This window comes from Phaseolus vulgaris, chromosome 4 (genome assembly GCF_000499845.2).
Source record: "Phaseolus vulgaris cultivar G19833 chromosome 4, P. vulgaris v2.0, whole genome shotgun sequence".
NCBI classification, from domain to species: Eukaryota; Viridiplantae; Streptophyta; class Magnoliopsida; order Fabales; family Fabaceae; genus Phaseolus; species Phaseolus vulgaris.
The window spans coordinates 6,013,261-6,035,952 of NC_023756.2; the positions used below are offsets into that span (position 1 = coordinate 6,013,261).

Sequence of the window (22,692 nt, forward strand, 5' to 3'; positions counted from 1 at the left end):
CCACTGTCAATTTCAAGGTGGACACTGGGAACCTCGACCATGGTGACGAGGAGCCCGACACTCAGAATACATCCTTCGCTTCTTCTTCTTGATTTTCCATTACAAACTCAAAATATAATATTCAATATTACAAATAATTTCAAACAACTCAAGGGCGAACCTTCGGCTCTTGATACCACTTGTCGAGAAAAACGGGTAATTTCCCCACTAAAACAGAATCCTAACAGAGCTACCCGACAAATAATATTAAATAAACAGAGCGGAATAATAAAAGAGATAAAGAGAAAAAAACACACCAGAAAATTGTTAACGGAGTTCGGCCAATTTAACCTAATCTCTTAGCACAGCTTAAACAACTCACTTTTATTATTATGGGAGAAGATATTACAAATTGGGATATATAACAGTGAAGGAGGAAATGTTAATTTATAACCCTCCAACCTCCTTCCCAAACAGAACCCACCGATGTGGGACTTGGGATTAAGCCAAAATCAACAAATATGACCAAAAAACTTTCTTTAAACGATAAAATTATTTTACAATATAAGCATTAACTTAAAACTAATAAGGTAAAACTAACCACACATGAAAGCACAAATAATACATTATTGTTGTGATTAGAAAGGAGTTTGACTTGTTAGAGTTGTATAATTTTTTTTTGAAATAACATTATTAGAGTCAATAATCACATTTATTTGTGATATAGTGCACTTTAGAACTTGAAATTTCATCATTATTTTTCTCTTAAAAGACATTTCAAAATGTTAAGGGATGAAGATATATTTAAATTATTCATAACCTTGACTTCTAAGTAATATAGGACTATCGAATATATCAGAACAAGCCTCACATCGAAGTCTAAGGAAAACAAGAGTTTTGACCTCAAGTTTGTTGAGATAATATTGTTAGTGTCAATAACTATACCTAAAGTAATGTCTATTTTGGAACACCTTAGAAAATTAAGGAAAAAAATATATTTAAATTTCCTTTATCCTCAACTTCTAGACAATGTGAAACGATTGAAAATATCAGATCAATCATTATTGTTATAATTATTTAAAATAAGTAATGAAAAGAAACTTAAAACTAAAATTATTAAAATTTTGTAAGAACTCTTACGAGTTGGATTTCCTATTCTTTATAATAGAAAATTTGGTTTATGGTTCATTTGTTTAGTGTTTTATTTTTTATAGATATTTTAGGTTATATTTAAATTTACTAAATGTAACTCTAACATGTAATATTCTCAATTTTAAAAGTTAACTTGTTTATTACTCTTTTTTTTTATTTGTAACTATAGTATATACAAAATTGATATTTCTTTATTTGTAACATAGTTGTATTTTCTTTAATTTCTTAGGTGTCTTAGAAAAACTTATTTGGTATAATCTCATCTCTCAAGTAAACATTGTAATAGAAATATTTTTAGTCTTGTGAAAGTGTTCTAAAAGGCTCACAAGTGTCACTTGCACTAGGACTTGTCTATTTTACTTTGAAGTTATTTTTCTTTAAGGTTTTTCATTAATAGCCTTATCTGTGGCAAAAATTAGGATCTTGTTTCAATATGTCTGGTAGACCTCTGTTGGGGCCAAATAGGGGTACATGCACACACATAATTAAAAATTTTTGTCACTCCACCTTTTATGAACCTTTCAAACTTTAAGAAAATATTTTGATAAAAAATGAGTGACCCTTCTTATTCTAAGCACTTTAATGTTTATAGAACCTATAGGGATTATCTTGAAAAGTTGAACTTAATAAATGAAATGAGAGACTTTAAAGAAAACAAAAAGAAGAGATATAGATGAACATAAGACCATATTTTCTCATTTTCATGAAACATAAAAAAAAACCTTGGAGCAAAGATGGAGAGGGGCACAAAGAAGAAAAGAACATTATGCGGACTCTCGTTCTCAAAGAGAAGCGGTGTATAGTAGTCATCACAATGATGATTACTATCAACCACAAGAAAAACATTGGAGAACATGGAGAAGGGTACAAAGAAGAAAAGAACATTATGAGGACCTTCATTCTCAAAGAGAAGGGGTGCATAGTTGTAATCACAATGATGACTATTATCAACCACCCATAGGCTTAGAAACCAATTATATCTCAAGGAACCTAAGGTAGACCTTCCCCTTTTCTATGGAAGATAATGTAGAAGAATATTTAGATTGGGAGATGAAAGTAGAACAAATATATATTTTAGTGTTATCAAGTGGATCATGAGAAAAAGGTGCCTTTAGCTACCACAATTTTTCAAAGGCATGTAATGTATTGGTGGACTTCCTTTGTAAGAGGCTTGAGAATTCATAATAATCTCCAAATAAGATATTGAAATGAAATTAGGGTTGCCCTAAGAAAAATACATGTACCCTCACATTATGATAACAAATTGATGTACAAGCTTTAAAGACTCAAACAAAAAAACATTAGTATAGAATATTATAGGCAACAAATAAAATTACTCATGCTAAGGGTGAAGATTAGGAAAAAACCACGCATAACCATTGTTAGGTTCTAAAACTATGAGATTATGAATAAAGTTGAATTGTTACCATGCAATATTTGAATGAATTGGTTTAATAGTACATGAGGGTAGAACAATAATTGAAAAGAAAATCTACCTCTAAGAATGATTGTCCCACCATTTCCTACCCTAATAAAGATAAAGAATATAAGAGGGAGGGACCCCTCCAAATCAAGGAATGAAGGGTCATAAGAAAGGAATAGGAAAAATGAAAAGAAAGAAAAAACAAAGAGGAAAAAAATTACAAAACTAAATAATCGTCTAAAGAAACTAAAGCTAGAGATGTTCTGTTTTTTAAATATCTTATTAGAAGGCACTATGATGTTATGTGTCCTAATAGGAGAACAATGTTTTTAAAATATCAAAAGATTGAAAGTCAGGGTGGAGCTCAATCTTCACCTAGTGAAGATGAAACTCTAGATTCTGAATATGAAGCTATACCTTCTGAGTGAAAATTGTAAGTGGTGAGAAGACTTCTTAAAAGCTTATCCGCAGAACTTGAACAGTTTCAAAGAGAAAACCTATTCCACACCAAATGTAAAGTCTTTGTAAAAACTTATTATTTGATTATGGATAATGACTCTTGTTGTAATTGTTGTAATTCTGGTTGGTAGACAAGCTAGCCTTAACCGTTACATCATGCCCAAAACCTTACAAACTTCAATGGATCAAAGATGATGGTGGTGTAGTAGTTAATCAACAAATGAGTATCTTAATTTCTCTAGAAAATTATAAAGATAAGTTTAATGTGACATAGTCTCTATGGAAGCTTGGCATATTCTACTTGATAGACCATGATAATTTGATACAATCTATGCATGATGGTCTTACAAATAAAATAAGTTTCTCTCAAAATGACAAAAATATAACCGTGTGTCCTCCCACACCTTAACAAGTGAGAGAGAACCAAATAAAAATGAAAAAAAATATCTAGAAGAGGAGAAAAAATAGAGAAAAAAAACTAAGTTGGAAAATCTCTCTCACACTTAAAATAGAGGGTGAAAAGGAGTTGAGTTTGGAGGTTTGTGTCCTTCCAAAGAAGTTGTTCAACAAAAATCTTTGAGAGAATATAATATCAAATAGACTTAGTCTTGGAGCAACCTATTGAATAGACCAACTTATAGGACTAACCCTTAAGAAACTAAAGAGATGGAAAATCAGGTAAGTGACTCTTAGGTTAGATAACATGTTGGACGTGTTACATGGAACTAACATATTTTTCGAAATTAATCTTAAGAGTAATTACCATCAAATAATAATCAAAGAAGGAGATGAATGAAAAATTGCTTTTAAGATCCAGTTTGGATTGTACAAGTGGTTAGTTATGCATCTTGACTTAACCAATGCTCCTATCACCTTTATAAGATTAATTAATCATGTACTTAGCGATTGCTTAAGAATATTTGTGGTTATTTACTTTGATGACATCTCAATCTATAATAATTTAAATAAGAACTAAAATGAATTTTGTTCACTCCATATAAATTTTGAATTCTTTTAGTCAAATTAACAATATCTTATAACTATAATAAATGTGAGTAATTACAACTAATTTCTCTTAATCACTAAACTATTTTAATTCTAACTTGCACCCAATGAAAATTTAGGAACAGATTTTATGTGTTATGAAAATGAAATTTTGAAATATCAAATCCAAAATACAAGTAATGCATCTCACGAATTTTTGTTTTTAACAGAAAACAAAATCTAAAAACATATTTTAAGAAACAAAATTATGAAAAGATATCTTGAAAAAACTATTGTGGAAAGTCTAATTGAACAAAACATTCTAAAAACTCAAATCTAAGAAAAGCCAAGAGAAAGTAACATTTAAGGCAATTTAATACATAAGACTTTGGGAACACAAAGATCTGAAGTTGTTTGTAGCCTATAACTGAAGTCTCTTCCCCCTACATCATAAATCATAGTAATTCCTTAACCGCGTAAAGTTCCTTAGATTGTGTCTTTCCTTCACACTAGGACATTCAAACTGCATATCATTACGCCATCCCTTCCTTGCACTTTCCTATTCACAAACAAAAATGTTTTTTTTTTCTACACTCAAATAAATATTAATATTTTAATAATTTATAATTTTTTTAATTATAAAAATTATTTTAATATTTTGTATTTTGCTTATATTTTTATTAAGAATTTTTTTATTTAAATTTTTTATTACAAATATTAATATTTTATTGTAAACTCATTTAATCAAAATATCATTATCTATTCAGAAACTTTCTCACTTCCTTTCTTCAAGGAATCTAATTCTCTAACCTTCCCACCCCAACAACAAACCCTAATTCCTTCACCATCCAACCTTCATAAACCCCCTCTTACCCATCTCATTCAATCATCTCCAATCCAATCCCATGCAAAATCATAACCCAATAAAACCATTCCCCTTGGCAATTTAGTGTCACAATAATCACACTTTGTTGCTTAACCAATTCTCCTTACTCTCAATACCTCAATTCCCTAGGATCAAGGTTCACACATATCATACTAAGGCTCTGTTTTTTTTCTCTCTCTAGAGCTTGTCTTTCTTAAAAAAATATATTTATTTTTTTAATGTAGGAATTTGTAGTTTATGATTACTTTTAACGCGTACTTGTATCAAATTTAAAAATTAAAATTAAGCTTCTAAACATTGTCCTTATTAGAATTTTGCAAGGAGTCTTCTAATAATTAATTTTTCTTTAACACTAAAATAATATTGCAAACATAGATTTAGTCAACAACCCAGAAAATGTTGAAAAAACTTAGACGCAAGGTTAGCACAGCCCTGAGAAGTGGCCTTAAGAATGGGTCCAAACCCTATAAAAACCCATCACCACCACCTTCATCACCATTACCACTTCCATCAGTACCAGTAAGAACAATGTCTCATACTAGAAAGCATTCTCCTTTTCTGTTTCCACATGCTAATTCCTCTGTTGTTCCTGATCCCTCCAATTTCTTCTCCCCAAACCTTCTCTCAAATCCCCTCCCCACTAACTCTTTCTTCCAAAACTTTACCTTGAAAAATGGTGATCAACCTGAGTATATTCACCCTTACCTCATCAAATCCTCAAACTTTTCTCTCTCCCTTTCATACCCATCTCGCTCTTTTAACCCCTCCTTCACTTACCAGGTCTTCAACCCTGATCTCACCATTTCTTCCTCTCAAAAGCCCCACCTTTCCCATTTCAACCATACCATCTCTTCCCACAATGATCTCAGTGTCACTTTGGACATCCCTTCTTCCAATTTGAGGTTTTTCCTTGTTAGGGGTAGCCCCTTTTTGACCCTCTCCGTGACTCAACCGACCCCTCTTTCCATCACCACTATTCACGCCATTCTATCCTTTTCCTCCAGTGATTCCCTCACAAAGCACACTTTTAGCCTCAACAATGGCCAGACTTGGATTTTGTATGCTTCTTCGCCGATCAGGTTGAGTCATGGACTTTCTGAGATAAATTCTGATGCGTTTTCTGGCATAATTAGGATTGCCCTGTTGCCTGATTCTGATTCGAAGCACGAGGCTGTGCTTGACAGGTTCAGTTCCTGTTACCCTGTGAGCGGTGAGGCTGTGTTTGCCAGGCCATTTTGTGTGGAGTATAAGTGGGAGAAGAAAGGGTGGGGTGATTTGTTGATGTTGGCACACCCTCTTCATCTTCAGCTTTTGGCTGATGGTGGTTGTGATGTTAATGTTCTGAGTGATTTTAAGTATGGGAGCATTGATGGGGACCTTGTTGGGGTTGTTGGTGATTCATGGAGTTTGAAAACTGATCCTGTTTCTGTGACTTGGCACTCTATAAGGGGTGTGAGAGAAGAATCCCGGGATGAGGTTGTTTCGGCGCTTGTGAATGATGTTGAGGGGCTGAATTCATCTTCAATAACGACGAACTCGTCGTATTTTTATGGGAAACTGATTGCAAGGGCTGCAAGGTTGGCTCTGATAGCTGAAGAGATGTGTTTTCTTGATGTGATTCCTAAGGTTAGGAAGTATTTGAAGGAAACCATTGAACCGTGGCTGGAGGGGACTTTTAATGGGAATGGATTTCTGTATGATAGGAAATGGGGTGGCATTGTTACCAAACAAGGGTCCACTGATGCTGGTGCTGATTTTGGGTTTGGAATTTACAATGATCACCATTATCATTTGGGATACTTCGTTTATGGAATTGCAGTGCTTGCTAAGATTGATCCAGTGTGGGGTAGGAAGTATAAGCCTCAAGCCTATTCTCTCATGGCAGATTTTATGACACTGAGCAGAAGATCAAACTCGAACTACACAAGACTAAGGTGTTTTGACCTTTATAAATTACACTCATGGGCTGGAGGGTTAACTGAGTTTGCAGATGGAAGAAATCAGGAGAGTACCAGTGAAGCTGTTAATGCATACTATTCTGCTGCCTTGATGGGTCTGGCATATGGTGACACACACCTTGTTGCCACTGGATCAACGCTCACAGCATTGGAGATTCATGCAGCTCAAATGTGGTGGCATGTGAAACAGGGAGATAATCACTATGGTGAAGAGTTTGAGAGGGAGAACAAGGTAGTTGGTGTTCTTTGGGCTAACAAGAGGGACAGTGGACTATGGTTTGCGCCTCCTGAGTGGAAAGAATGTCGGCTTGGGATTCAACTCTTACCGTTACTGCCGATTTCTGAAGTGTTGTTCTCCGATGTTGATTTTGTGAAGGATCTTGTGGAGTGGACATTGCCTGCCTTGAACAGGGAAGGTGTTGGAGAAGGATGGAAAGGGTTTGTTTATGCACTGAAGGGAATATATGATAATGAAGGTGCATTGCAGAGGGTAAGAAGCTTGAATGGTTTTGATGATGGAAACACATTGACTAATCTATTGTGGTGGATTCACAGCAGAAGTGATGAAGAGGAATTTGGTCATGGAAAACACTGCTGGTTTGGTCATTACTGCCACTAGGTATTGTTAATGATTTTCAGGTATTCAAAAATAAATTATGATAGTTTCTTACACTGTACATAAATAAATTTCTGTATATGGCTGATGTTTGTTTCTTACAATTTTTATTAAGTAAACTCTGTGTTGTGTGAACTTATGCATTCATTCTCTGTCATGAGGACATTATGGTTTCAGCTCTTCAGATTTAGCCTAGCTTCTTACCTCCACTTTTCAATTGTGTAGTTTTTTGCATTTCCATTTTGAAAATTTCAGGCAGCTGTTACCTGATGAATGCCCTCTATAGTCTAAACTCTAAAGGTGTCAAGGTTCTAAGAAAATTACAATCTGTTTGTAACTGATATGCATTTTCTCATGTTACCTCTCATTCTTTTTTTGGGTTAATTTGGAAGGATTTGATAATTAAAACCTGGAATGTTTCTCCAAAACATCTGAATTGTTTAGTAGTCAGCAGCTGTGCTACTGTTATGTGCCATGAGGCATCATATAATAGTTTTGAAACACTGGCTCATGGAGTTGCATTACAAGACATGGCATGGAGAAAACAATTAGTAGTCAATAGGATAATCATTGTCATACCATGAAGAAAATGCAGCTCATTCTATGGTGTCCCTTTTCAACAAAGATAACTTAAATCATATAACTTTTTGTAATAGCAATTTGTCATCAACATGTTGGTTTTATATTTTTCATTATCTGTGTAATCATGTATATTGAAATGCTAGATAATGTTCTCATTTTTTGAAACCAAACTATTTTTGTTTGATCATAATTTTTCATTACATCTCACACATACCATTTTGACCTCTTAAGGTTTTAATTTGAAATGGAGCTTAATGGTGTGATCCATGTAATGTTACCAATTTCAACTAGCTGATAAGACTTCATTGTTCTTACTGTAAACTTTTGATTGTTGTAAGGCAAACTTCTTCTTAACTTGGTGGTCTCTTCATCATTCATACTGTTTCTTAGATGTGAAATTATTCTAAATTCAGTCATCATTATATATAGGGATCAAAATTAAGCTCTATAAATAGAAAACGAAATTATGAGTATTGATCTAAAAATGAGTTAAGTTACTCTTGAATTGTTCAGGTTTGACTTGTTAATGATTCGTGTATCTAGTTAAATAATTTTCTATTTAACTTGATTATTTAAATGAAATGAATTCAAGTTTTAAAAATTTGATATTAAGGATGTTTGAGTAATTCCTTCATATATATATTTGTATTTTTTTTATTGAAAATATATTTTATTTATCTTCATAGTATTTCCTGAGTTAATTATTAAAGTAAGAGTTTAGTAAATTGGAATTTCAGTTGCTATATTGATAAATTTTAAGAAATAATTTAAGAATATTTGTTTAGAGATAAAATTTAAAAATTATAAATTGAATAAGTCAAACTCAAATTTAATTAGTTATGATCAAATAAATGAGTAAGTTGGAGTTTTTAATTTTTAACAGTTTTTTTTATCAAATAATAACTGTTTTTTATTAATTAAAACATAATTATTAAAAACATTTCTAACTCTCCAAATTACGTTTAAATCCAATCAACACCAAATAAAAAAATATAAATATAAATAAAAAGGAAGTGTATTGAATATTATATTACATTTTGAAATTTTATTCTTTATTTACAATACAACATACACCATAAGTACTAAATAAATAACACTTAAATATATTAAATGTTTTAACATAAATTGACTTAAATAAATTTTAAGTCTTTGATATTTTTTTTTGAATACTAATATTTTTTGGGTATTTTAGTAAATATAATATATTATATTAGGGACACAAAATTTATATAAGTAATTTAAATTTTTAAAAAATTATATGATTGACCTGTTCCCCACCCTACCCCCCACCCGGGAACTTAAAAGCATATTTTTAAAAAGTGTACAAAATATTATATAATTATGTAATAAATCGTATTTAAATTAAAATTAAAAATAATAATATTAAATTTAGAAAGAAATTATGAATTTTCAAGTTACATAATTTACAATCCATATTATTTGAAAACATATTTTAGAATGTAGATTCTTAAATATATTTTTGAATCCAGAAATATGCATTATGATTTTTCACATTAAGTTATTCAAAATATATTTCTAAATTTAAAAATAAATTATGAACTTTCAAGTTACATAATTTAGAATGCATTTTCATATTCAAATATTTAAATTGTATAATTTAGAATATATTTTCATATTATAATTTTTTAACAATATTTTTTTATTGTACAAACTAAAACGTATTTTTGTATTATCCAATCTCAAAATATATTTAAATTGTATAATCTAAAGTGTATTTTTAGTGCATACAATCCAAATATATATTTTTGAATTGTATAATTTGAAAAATACTTAAGATTACAAAATTTAAAATGCATTTTTATATAAAAAAAATGTATTATGAATTATTATAGTCTAGATTAAACCATTCAGAATAATTATTTTTTAATTATGTAATGAAGAATGATTTTAAATTATACATTATACAATTTAGAATAAATTTTTAGATTATGTAAAATATAATAGTTTACAATCTATACCACATTTGAAATGAATTTTTAGATTAAACAACTTAAAATATTGACCCATAAACAATTTTAACTTTTTTTTAAGGAGAAAAAAAATTCTTTGAAGAAGTTAAAGAAAGAAAAAAAAAATCTTTACACTCTAATAATAATAATAATAAAAAAAAATCACTCTACAACTATCTTTTAAAATAAAATATTGTTTTATAATAAAATAATAATTTTTTTAGATATGAAGTGATCCTTACCCCATTTTCTGTACTCAAGCCAAAGAATGGAATCATTTCTTCCATTTTTCTGTTTCTATGAACATTCTTCCATTCTCTTCAAACAAACAATTCCTTTCTTCATAAATTTCCAAATTCCTTGCTTTTCTTTTCATCTTCATTTTTCTCTTCTGCATTAAGTACAGTAACCAACCCTTTCTATTTCCATATCCAACTAACTTAACCTCTTCCAAACTCACCATGTTTAAGAAACTTGGAAGAAAAATTGAAAGAGAAATCACAAAACCCTTCAAAAATAAACCACGACCAAGACCAACATTTCCACCTCCACCACCTCCTCCTCCTCCACCACCACCACTTCCTTCATCTACACCTCCACCGCCACCTCCGCCGCCATCTCCTCCTCCTCCTCCTCTTCCTAAGCAACCAAATGCTCCATTTCTCTTCCCTCAAGCTCACTCCACTATTCTCCCTGACCCTTCAACCTTCTTTGCTCCAAACCTTCTCTCTTCTCCACTCCCTACAAACTCTTTCTTCCAAAACTATGTTCTTCAAAATGGAGACACACCTGAATACATTCACCCCTACCTCATCAAATCCTCAAACTCCTCCCTCTCCCTCTCCTACCCTTCTCTCAACTTCAACTCTTCTTTCATAGCACAGGTTTTCAACCCTGACATCACCATCTCTTCCACTGAGAGCAAAACCACCCCAGGCTTACACGCCAGGCACGTCATCTCTTCCTTCAGTGATCTAAGTCTCACTTTGGACATTCCCTCTTCAAACCTCAGGTTCTTTCTTGTCAGGGGAAGCCCTTTTGTGACAGCATCAGTTACATGTCCCACACCACTTTCCATCACCACCATGCATGCCATTCTTTCACTCTCATCCAATAACTCCCTCACCAAACACACCTTGCAGCTCAACAATGGCCAATCGTGGCTCATTAACACTTCCTCGCCCATCAGTTTAAACCACAGCCTTTCTGAGATTACTTCTGGTGAATTTTCTGGCATAATTAGGATAGCAGTGTTGCCTGATTCTGACCCTAAGTATGAGGCAATCCTCAATAGGTTCAGCTCTTGTTATCCTGTCTCTGGGGATGCAACATTCACAAATCCGTTCTGTGTAAAGTATAAATGGGAAAAGAAAGGGTGGGGAGAGTTGTTAATGCTAGCTCACCCTCTTCACCTTCAGCTTTTGAATGATGGTGGTGATAGTGGTGTGACAGTTCTGCATAATTTAAAATTTAGAAGTATTGATGGAGAGCTTGTTGGTGTTGTTGGAGACTCCTGGCTGCTGAAAACCGACCCGGTTTCAGTTACTTGGCATTCCACAAGAGGAATAAAAGAAGAATTCCATGAAGAGATTTTTTCAGTGCTTTCTGAAGATGTGGAAGCTTTGAATCCCTTGGGAATAACAACAACATCATGCTATTTTTATGGGAAGATTGTAGCAAGGGCAGCAAGGTTAGCATTGATAGCTGAAGAGGTGGCTTTTCTCGATGCCATGCCTGTGATTAGGAAGTTCTTGAAGGAGATCATTGAGCCATGGTTAGACGGAACTTTCAGTGGAAATGGTTTTCTCTATGAGGGAAAATGGGGAGGGATTGTTACTAAACAAGGGTCTAAAGATTCAGGAGCAGATTTTGGGTTTGGTGTTTATAATGATCATCATTACAATTTGGGGTACTTCCTTTATGGAATTGCGGTGCTTGCAAAGATTGATCCAGCTTGGGGAAGGAAGTACAAACCTCAAGCCTATTCACTTGTAGCAGATTTCATGAGCTTGGGAAGAAGATCAGACTCTAAGTACACGCGTTTGAGGTGTTTTGATCTGTATAAATTGCACTCTTGGGCTGGAGGGTTAACTGAATTTGAAGATGGAAGAAATCAGGAGAGTACTAGTGAAGCTGTGAATGCATATTATTCTGCAGCATTGATGGGTCTAGCATATGGTGACACTCAACTTATTGCCACTGGATCAACACTTGCAGCATTGGAAATTCATGCAGCTCAAATGTGGTGGCATTTGGGAGAGGGACATAAACTGTACGAGGAAGATTTTACAAAAGAGAACAAGGTGGTAAGTGTTGTGTGGGCTAACAAGAGAGATAGTGGACTATGGTTTGCTCCTTCTCAGTGGAGAGAGTGCAGGCTTGGTATTCATGTTTTACCACTGTCTCCTATTACCGAGGCCTTGTTCTCAGATGTTGGTTATGTGAAGGAACTTGTGGAGTGGACAGTGCCCAATTTGAACAGAAAATGTGTTGGAGAAGGGTGGAAGGGGTTTATCTATGCCTTGGAAGGAACTTATGATAAAGAAAGTGCACTGCAAAAGGTAAGAAGCTTGAAAGTTTTTGATGATGGGAACTCAGTGTCTAATCTGTTGTGGTGGATTCATAGCAGGGGTGATGTGGAAGAGGAATTTGGTCAAGGAAAACAATGCTGGTTTGGCCATTACTGCCACTAATTTTTACCTATAAACCATCATTTAAGAAGATTAAAATCTTTGGGAGACACCAATATTTTTTAGAGTGCAATATTAATTGGTGTGAAAGTTGAGTATCAGTATCATTGTAAAGATAGAGTTAAATGAGATATTTTGTGTGTCAAATATGTAACGTATTAAACAATGTTAGTTATTTTTTGGGGCAAGTTACCTTTAGTTATATTTGTATATATAATTGTAGTAAATGTTGACTAAACATGATCAAACGTGGATCAGCTGGTCCCGGATGAGGTTTTATATTAATTAAAGATAAAAAAGAAAATATATAAATAGATCAAATGGTAAAAAAGATTTGGATAGAAATACAAATGAAACCCACAAATTTATTTAAGCGAGACTCAACATCTTTGCAATCCATTAAGAATGTATATCGAAAGTCTTGGTATATAAACTCTTTGAAAAATAAGATGGAGTTTATCGATTAGTATCAAAGCTAAAAATAAAATAAAATTAAACAATAATAATAAAAAATAAAAATTGATCTTGGGTTGTTTTTGAGAAAGTGTTTGTTTAACGTTATGTAATTTAATGCTTATTTTTTTTTAAGGTGGACGACCCTTTTGTTGCAACAATTTCCTGGTTACAACTTTAGTTCTTTTAGAGTATGAACTTTCAAGTTCAATAGTTCCACTAGTCTTGATTTCTTTGACAACCCATAAACTTGACCCTTTTGTCTTCAACCATCTGGGTTGGAATTTTAGCTTAGCGTTTCTAAACATAATTGGTTGGCCATGTCTAAATTCATCCTGCACTATAATTACACACTAGCGCAGAAATGCTAATCAATATCATTCCCTGCTTGTTTCGGACCGGATATCATCATAGACAACATCATGTATTTTCGCTTCATGCACAATCCAGGAGGTAAGTTGTAAATAACTAGTAAAACAGGCCATGAATTGTGATTTGTACTCATATTACCAAATGGATTCATTCCGTCTGTAGCTAAACCAAGTCAGATATTTCTTGATTCTTTACCAAACTCTGGAAACTCATCATCAAATTTCTTCCACTGAATAGAATCAGCTGGATGTTGGTACATGCCATCACATTTCCTCTCATCTACATGCCATCTAAGATTCTTAGCATCGTTTAGGTTTGCAAACAAACGCTTCATCCTTGGAATGATGGGAAGATACCACATAACCTTCATTGAGGGTCCATGTTTTTCTATATCTTCAATAGTATCATCATCTTTTTGTTTCAACTTATAACGTGATAACCCACACCTCGGACAACTTTTCAACAATTCAAAATCTTTCCGGTATAATATACAATCATTAGGACATGCTTGTATCTTTTTATACTCCATACCCATTGGACAAAGAATCTTTTTGGCCTCATAATTACGATTAGGTAGAGTATTTCCCTCTGGAAGCATATCCTTCAACAACTGAAGCAATTCCGTGAAGCTTTTATCAGTCCATCCATTTATTGCCTTCAAATTCATCAATCTTAACATCGCCGACAACCGTGTGAAGTTAGTTGATACAATGGAGTCTCTGCATCGCTTGACATACTTTCATATCCATGCGCTTTTGCAAAAGACTCAGCTCCGACATCACGAATCATGTCTTCCAATCAATCATCATCTACATCATCCATGGTGGACCCCACGTATTCTTCAATTACGGAAACACGTGGTAAATTTAATAATTCACCATGTCATGTCCAAGTTGTATAAGATCGAAGAAACCCATCACATAGCAGGTGCTCCCTCATTATATTAACATCCAATATCCTTCCATTCAAACAATTAACGCACAGACACCTGATCTTTGCTCCATCATGACCACTATTAATCGTGTTACGTTGTGCAAATTGTATAAATTCTTCTACTCCTCTTTCGTACTCCTCACTTATACGAACAAAATTCATCCAATTTCTATCCATTATATATTCTGGAATAATTAGAATTTTTATATTAGTGTTCTATCTCACACGTTTGCCGAGGGTCGAACACCCTCAAACTCAATACCAGAATGTATTATTGCTAAATATAACATATCAAGTAACAACTAACTACTAAATAATATAAATTTTAATATAAATTACATAATACATAAAAAAAACATACAAATTCAAATTATAAATTATAATAATATAAATTTTGAAAAATACAAATTATAATACATAAAAAACATACAAATTCAAAATATAATAAATATTAAATAATATAAAATTTAAAATACACAATAAATTATAATACATAAAACAAAATCAAAAAAATGCAAAAAAAAAAAATTAAAAATTTAAAAACCAACCTTGTGCGTGAACCAAGTTGGTGGTGAAGAGTGGTAGGGGAGCAAGAGCAACAACGGCAGCGGCAGCGGAAGCAGTGGTGGAGCAGCAACGGAGAGCCAATGGAACAGTGTACCTTTTACCAACAATGGAAGGAAACGAAAGGCATTAAAAACGAAAGCCAATGTGAAGATTGAAAGTGAATCAATGGAATCAGTATACGTACCTTCGACCAACAATGCAATGAAGTGCGCAAACGAGAGGCAAACGAAAAGGATGAACAGCGCAAACGAACGGAAGAACTGAAAGAAACTACAAAATTGTTGAGGCGCGTAAAAATATTTAGGGTAAAAAGCATTTACAAATGCGGTTGTTTGTATAACTGCATTTGTAAATCAAATCGCTTGATTTACAAATGCGGTTATACAAACAACCGCATTTGTAAATCAAATTAATTTCAAAAATGCCACCGCGTTTTTTACGAATGCGTTTAAGCGCAGAGCCGCATTAAATAAAGAGCGCTCTTTTTTTCTTTTTGCACTAGTGACATTTTGTTGAACCTTGTCTTCCTCCTTTATATTTGATGTAGATGACTCTTTATTAGTGAGTTTCTTTTCCACAAACTCTGGTACAAGATCTTTCTTTTTTTTCAACTGCTTGTGAGGTACAATGATGTATAACTTTCCCTAAGATATTTGAAAGGTTCAATTGATCTTTAGTTTCAGGAATGGCTTCCTTTGGTGCATCTATTCTTAAGCAATCTTTCCATGTATTAGAATGTTTCAAACCATCAAAAACATTAATAGTTACCTCATCATCTTGAGTTCTCACTTTAAGCTCTCCTTCATCAACATCAATAATAAGTCTAACAATTTTCATGAAGGTCTGCTAAGTATCAACGGAGCTTCATTGTCTTCTTTTATGTCCATGACAACAAAATCCACAGGAAATATGAATTTGCCCACCTTAAGTGAGATATTACTTGTTTAAGTGAGTTTTACGAGAAAAAACCCAACTTCACTGGAGTGAACTCACTTAAGTGAGCCTTGGGCGAGTTGCTCTACAGAATAAAAAAACAAACTTTGTTATCAAACTCGCTCAAGCGAGATATTGCTTGTTCAAGTGAGTTTCACGAGAATAAAAAACAATTTTAGTGTCAAACTCGCTTAAGCAAGCCTTGGTCGAGTCTTGGGCAACTTTGAGCGAGTTTTCAATGTTTCAACTTTGTCTTTTTATCTTGTCTATAACTTGTCCATTCTGCTTTAGTCTTTTTATGTTCATTTTTCCATAGAATCCTAAAATTAACACAAATTTGAGAGTAAATCATTCATATTCATCTTATAATAAAAAAATATGTATAAAAAATGTTCAAATTCCTAAATTAGGGGCTGATTTATAACTATTTTATCAATTAAAATCCATAAGTGTATATATTTTTGTACAAAATTTTACTAAATTGTGACACTTATCAACGCCCTAATAAGTTGTATTGTACAAAAATGAGTTTGCTGCATTGAGGGTATGTCCAACATGTGAGTTATCACGATTTAGAAAGAAATATGATCTAAGTAGTGGTGAGGAAGGAACATAGGGTTTCCGAAGATGTTATGGTACTTACCAATAATCCATAGGTTTAAAAGTTTGCTTGTCATTAAAGAGGATGCAAAATCCTGACATAACATGCAAATGGTAGAAAATGTGACAAACTTGTTTGACATCTAGCGAATTCTCCACAATGGAATAGGATTGATGAAACATTTCTAGAGTTTGGTGCAGAATCAAGAAACTTGATACTTGGACTAGTTATAGATGGTATGAATCCTTAGGTAAATTAAGTAGTAAACACAATTCATGACCAATTTTTTGGTGATTTATAACATGCGTTGTTGGTTGTGCATGAAGATAAAATATATTATGTTGTCTATGATGATTTTAGGACCCAAACAACCAGAAAATAACATTTATGTGTATCTCAGACCCTTTATTGATGATTTGAAGATGTTATGGGAAACTGAAGTAGATGTCTTTAGTGCATATTGCGAAGATAATTTTGCATTGCGTGTAACATGATTTTTCACAATAAATGATTTTGCAGCATATGGCAACTTAAGTAGTTATAGTGTGAATGATCATTATGTTTGCCCTAGATGTGAAGAAAACACTAGTTATACCCAATTCAAGCATTGGCAAAAGACCATTACACTAGGTAGAGAAAGTTCCTTGTTTGTCGTAGTCATCCATATTGTAGATGAATAAAGCATTTTTTGCCTAACTGATATCTACCATGATTGGTTTTTCGTTTCCATACACTGACTGGTTTTTGTGTCCATTACAATGCCCTAAATCTATCACATAAATTTGTTTTGCATGGTAGCTTATATGTGTGTCTTCTTATCCTGTTTGGAATTTCTCTGTGTTTGTTATCCTCTAAGTTTGGTGTTTGCATTGTCCACACTTAAGTGGTTTCCTTTTGGTGACAAAAGTTGTGTTTGTGCTTGTGTAGGGAGTTGTTGGGATAAGAAACAAGGGAAGAAGGAATTACCTCTAAGTCTTAGGGATGAGCAATTTTTGTTCAAATTTCCTAATGCTCTTTACCTAACTCATCTCATCTTCCTTTATAGAGATCTGAAGTACCCAGATCTGCAACATACCACTTTTGTCATTCAATTTCATCAACAAAGGAATTCTTCAATATTGCCAAGACAACAATTTGTTAGAATTATAGGCCTTAAAAAAGAGGGGGATGAATTTTTTTTGAAGAGTTTTCGCAAGTATTGAAGGTAGAGTGAAAGATTATGAAGAATCAATCAATTAGAAAATTGTTCAGCCAATTAGAAAACTGTTTTTAGTTTGATTCCAAAAAATCAACCAGTTTTTTTTATGAAAGAACCAGTTGTTTATACCAGAAGTTTAGAAAATCAAAGCTAAAGTAGTTTAAAGGGTGTAAGGATAGAGAGATTCACACAAGATGTTTATACTGGTTCACTCTTAATCAAGAGCTACATCCAGTCCTCAGCTAACGACTGGGAATTCACTATGTAATCAAACATAGATTACATAACAAACACCAAGAGTGATGATCTTGAACCCCTCAAGAATACACACCACTCTTTGTCAAAACTCATAGTTTCTAGACAACCATCTGAAACTGCACCACACCAGATCACACAGAAATATAATGATTAAGGAAGAAGGGAATAGAATACACATGGGTAAAATCAAAGATTAAAGTTCATAATTACAAGACAATCATATTCTACACTTTGAGATGATCCAAAAGCTCTTTGGAATCTTGAAAACTGATTTTGATTGATCTCTCTTTCTTAGTTAATGACGAGGAGCGTAAAACAACCTTTTTATACTCCAATCAGATGGTCAAAGCATTTAATTCAAGAACCAAAAGTAGTTTGAATCATTTCAAACAGATTGGTATAGCTTAATAGAATTTTGTTAAGGTTTTCAGAAAAACAACCAGTTGAATTCTTGAAACAACCGGTTGAATTGGTTTGACAACAAATTCAAACAAAGTCAAACTTTTCAAATCCTTTTCAAAATTCACTAAGTGTAAAACAACCGGTTGAATCGACATTTCAACAGGTTAAATTTTCACACTCTTTAGAAAAAACATCTTTTTTCAAAAGGATTAAGATTCAATTAATCTTGGATCATCATAAAGAGTGGATTAACAAATTAAAATACTTCTAGACAGACACACACAACCAACAACAAGGTCTTAAAACATTTCTCTTGAATTTGGAGACATCAAGACACCTTGTTCAACACAATCCACAAGAACAAAAATCTGGTCAATCTACTTGCACTGAATATGAGAGCTATAACATTACGATTTTAGGCCATCTCAAAGTTGGATATATGTTCAGTTCATGTTATGTGATTTTGGAATTATGGGAGGGAATTGGGAAGGGAAGGAAGTGCTCAAGTGTATCAAACTTTGTAAACTCCCTTTACAGTAGAGTTTTTTTGGTCTGCACCAAGGTTGGTTTGATGTAAAAATTGGTGTTGTTGGACTTTTTTGTTTTAAACTTTTTGTATATAAGTTTGAGCATCCTTTAAATGCTCCAATTAATTTATTTCATTATTTTTACTGATAAAGAAATCATGATATTAATGATAAAAAATCTATTTAATCGCATGATTTGCATTTGTAAACCTATTCGGTTTTAGCAAGTTCAATAGTAACACAACTTAAGCAAAGTACAACAAAAATACACAAATCACAATATCTTAAGACTTTACAAGTTTTTGCGAATTTGCAAACAACTACACATCTCACATCTCATTAGAGAAACCAAAGACTCAAAAAATATATAAATATTTTCGAAATGAAAGCAACATTCATGTTTTTTTTTATCAGCAACATTCATGTTATTGCCAACTTTATTTCTCATTGTAAAGTCTTGTTGGTGAACACAAATCACTAAGCAATGCGGTATTGATCAAGAACTTCACCTGTGTTGATTCTGAACTTCCTTAAATCTTCATACTTAAATGGTTGATAACGTCGACCATTGTCAAGTTCCACCAACTTTGTTGGGGCCTCAACATTACCATCCCTTGGTGCTAACATAAATGCACCAAATGAATAACGAGTTCCTATTTCCTTGCATATTACACGATGCCTAACATTCCAAAATTTTCCATTGCTCCAAACCTGATAAAAAGGTATATTTATGTTCAAGAGTATTCATATACACTACAAGAAAATCATTTAATAAAAATCAATATTAGAAACAAAATATGATTAGTTATTGTATTGAGTGAATTTAGATACTATTTTAGAAACTACAAACATTACTGATATCTAAATTAGTTTCTATTATTAATAAATAGTTTCTAAATTGATATATAATTAGGTACCAAGATTTTAGCTACCAACTTTAAAATCTAAACAATTGGTAGTTAAAATTCTGGTATCTAATTAAATACCAATTTAAAACAATTTATTAATAATAGAAACTAATTTATATACGAATAATGTTTAAAGTAAAATAATATATAATTTATTAATATAACAACTAATTATCTTTTATCTTTAAAATTGATTTAGTAGTGATAGAAAAAAAAAATGAAGTAAGTTTCAATGTCATTAAAAAAGAAAAAATAAAATTAACTTGCTAATCTATGCTTACTTGTCCAACATCTCCAATAATGCAAAGGAATGACCCTGATTTAGGAGGCACTGCCTTAAATAAGCCAGAATCATCCAACAGCTCAAGACCACTAACATTTTCATCATCTTGAAGAAGAGTGATAAATCCTGTATCTGAGTGCAACTGTGCTCCCATTTCACCTATATTTTCTTGGGTGAAACTATATTTAATAGTTCTTAAAATGAATGGCCAATCCTTGAAATCAACACCCACTACACCCAAAGACTTTGCCATCTTTTGTGATATAGTTGATGCCAAGTCATGAATTGCTTCCCCATATGTCTTTACTATTTGCCTGTCATGCAAACAAATCTAGCTTATTTTAATTGAAATAATAATATTATAAAAAAATAATAATTCTTTCACAATTTTTCTCTTATTTTCACCTTATAACTACTTATTTAAGATTTTAATTTAAACTGATTTTAATAATAAAATATTATATTTAATTAAAAAATTTAAAAATGTTAAAATAAAATAATAATATTATTGATTGTTAAGTGGAAGTGTAAAGAAAATGATAATGTAAAACTATCATCACCCTATTATAAAACAATGTTGATACTTTCATATCCAAACAATAAATATACTCACTTAATAAATTAATAACTTTATATTTCAATTATATTTCTTTTTATTGTTTAATTAAAAATATAATTATATTGGTTGTTTGAAATGAATTTGGTTTAAAGTATATTTTTTATTATAAAAACCAAGAAAATGGCTCAAAAGGAAAGTGATGTTGAAGGGCCGGTAGAAAATGAGATCACTGCACACATTTTAAGATTCGAGATTGGAGATGTCACCTTTAAATATATGAGTATGGACAGAGAAACAGGTTTTTTTTAAAAAAAAATTATTATAATACCCCAAATGAACTAGTTAAGACAAAAGAAATAATTAGGGTTTTTTTACTTAATTTTTGTTGTTGATGCAAATACCCTCCAATTAAGATATATATATATATATAATTCTTTTTAATTTATACATTAAATCTTACTTTGTCTCCCCCAAAATTTTGTTAAAGTTCTGCCACTGATTATTCAGGAGTTGAAGCAAACAAAGGAGAAGGAGCTTAGTCATAAATGGTGTCCTAGTTAACAAAGCTAAATTAAATTACTAAACACATCCTAAGAAAAAAGTTCTTCTCATGAATTTTGAGAAACAGTATTACTAATCCACAATATTTGATTTGTTTCCACCAAGAATATCCCCATACCCATCTATTAACTGCATAGGAATATTTAAGAGTTTAACTATTTTCTATCTGTTAATTGTATGGTTGAAGATATATTACTGATTATATTAAAAACAAAGAATTTTTAAAATATTAAGTAGAAATAAAAATATTTTATAATATATAAATAAATATTATTTTATAAACCAATTTTATAATATTATTTTTATTTAAATCTGCATACTTGATGCAGATTGATAATAAATCATGCATGAATGTATCACTCCTACTCCACTTCTTCCTACAATATTAAACTATAAATTTCTCATTCATTAACATCACTTGCTTTACTTAATAATTAGTGGGAGAAAGAGAGAGGAACCTGTGATAGGTTGGCAAATCCAATTGGGAGAAGAAATCTTCAAGTGCCTTTGGTGATTCATTCATGTCATATATCCCCATGCCCTCATAGAGAGGACTTGTTGGAAAGGGTGGCACATAACCACTATCAGGAATTATGGATTTGTTGCGCATTTTGATCTCCAAAGGAAGATCATGCACGTATTTCACCACTGATTTCATTTCACTCATCAGAGTTTTTGGAATAGGGTGGTTGATGATCCTCAAACAACCACATTTCTCACATGCTTCTCTTAGCTTCTTCCACTCCTCTTCCTCTGAAAGCTTCTGAAAATCCACCACAGGAACACTAGCCTCCATCTCTTCTTGATCCTTCTTCTTGATCCTTTGCCTTGGATATGATTCACCCTGAGGAGTTAGTTATACACTAATATATAGTAGTTAATGAATGATTTCTAAAGGTTTTGTAAATTTTAAGAAATAGATTTAATAATCCACTTATTAAAAAAAGTCAACTTAATATTAATTTCTGGAATGATAAATGGTGTTCTACTATCTCTTTAGCACATATTGCAGGGATATCTGATGGTTCTAGCATTCCGGATACAATTTCTCAGTTTTGGACAGGTTGTGATTGGAATATTTTATTGTCTTTACAACAGATGCCTCATCTTTTTAGTCATATCATGGTCAGGGCAGAACATGATATTCCTAATTGGATTCTAGATGGTTCTGGTCGTTTCACTCTTAAATCGACTATGACTTTCTTCTTAGAACTAGGAGTTCCCTGTGGTTGGGGTAAATTAATTTGGTCTTCATTTATTCCGCCTTCCAAATCTCTTGTACTTTGGAAAGTTTTTCATGGGCGGCTTCCTACAGATCAACATATTCAAAATAAAGGTTTACATATTTTGTTCTATATGTACGCTTTGTGAAAAGCACGAGGAATCTATTTCACATTTATTTTTTGAATGCTCTAATGCTTTGGGTATTTGGAGTTGG

General features: G+C 32.3%; 3 protein-coding genes across 3 annotated transcripts; 2 read left to right on the top strand and 1 right to left on the bottom strand.

Annotated features, from left to right (window-relative positions):
- The first annotated feature begins 4,886 nt into the window (after nt 1-4,886).
- Nucleotides 4,887-7,592, top strand: LOC137837083 (glucan endo-1,3-beta-D-glucosidase-like). Its single transcript, XM_068645939.1, has one exon. The coding sequence runs from the start codon at nt 5,280-5,282 to the stop codon at nt 7,458-7,460; it is 2,181 nt and encodes a 726-aa protein (XP_068502040.1). The 5' UTR covers nt 4,887-5,279; the 3' UTR covers nt 7,461-7,592.
- A 2,595-nt stretch (nt 7,593-10,187) lies between these two features.
- Nucleotides 10,188-12,891, top strand: LOC137837084 (glucan endo-1,3-beta-D-glucosidase-like). Its single transcript, XM_068645940.1, has one exon. It carries the CDS (start codon nt 10,471-10,473, stop codon nt 12,700-12,702), a length of 2,232 nt encoding a protein of 743 aa, XP_068502041.1. The 5' UTR covers nt 10,188-10,470; the 3' UTR covers nt 12,703-12,891.
- A 6,318-nt stretch (nt 12,892-19,209) lies between these two features.
- Nucleotides 19,210-22,089, bottom strand: LOC137837086 (2-oxoglutarate-dependent dioxygenase DAO-like). The gene is made up of 3 exons (XM_068645942.1): nt 21,713-22,089; nt 20,133-20,448; nt 19,210-19,654 (listed from the first exon to the last, which is right to left on the bottom strand). Exons 1-3 carry the CDS (start codon nt 22,048-22,050, stop codon nt 19,421-19,423), a joined length of 888 nt encoding a protein of 295 aa, XP_068502043.1. The 5' UTR covers nt 22,051-22,089; the 3' UTR covers nt 19,210-19,420.
- Nucleotides 22,090-22,692: the final 603 nt, after the last annotated feature.

What these genes read in the sequence shown, in the direction of transcription:
- LOC137837083 (XM_068645939.1), top strand. Translation starts at nt 5,280, where the DNA reads ATGTTGAAAAAACTTAGACGCAAGGTTAGCACAGCCCTGAGAAGTGGC.
- LOC137837084 (XM_068645940.1), top strand. Translation starts at nt 10,471, where the DNA reads ATGTTTAAGAAACTTGGAAGAAAAATTGAAAGAGAAATCACAAAACCC.
- LOC137837086 (XM_068645942.1), bottom strand. Translation starts at nt 22,050, where the DNA reads ATGGAGGCTAGTGTTCCTGTGGTGGATTTTCAGAAGCTTTCAGAGGAA. An exon ending in GATTTGCCAACCTATCACAG is followed by an intron (nt 20,449 to 21,712) that starts GTTCCTCTCTCT and finishes TTTGCATGACAG; the next exon opens with GCAAATAGTAAAGACATATG. An exon ending in TTATTGGAGATGTTGGACAA is followed by an intron (nt 19,655 to 20,132) that starts GTAAGCATAGAT and finishes CCTTTTTATCAG; the next exon opens with GTTTGGAGCAATGGAAAATT.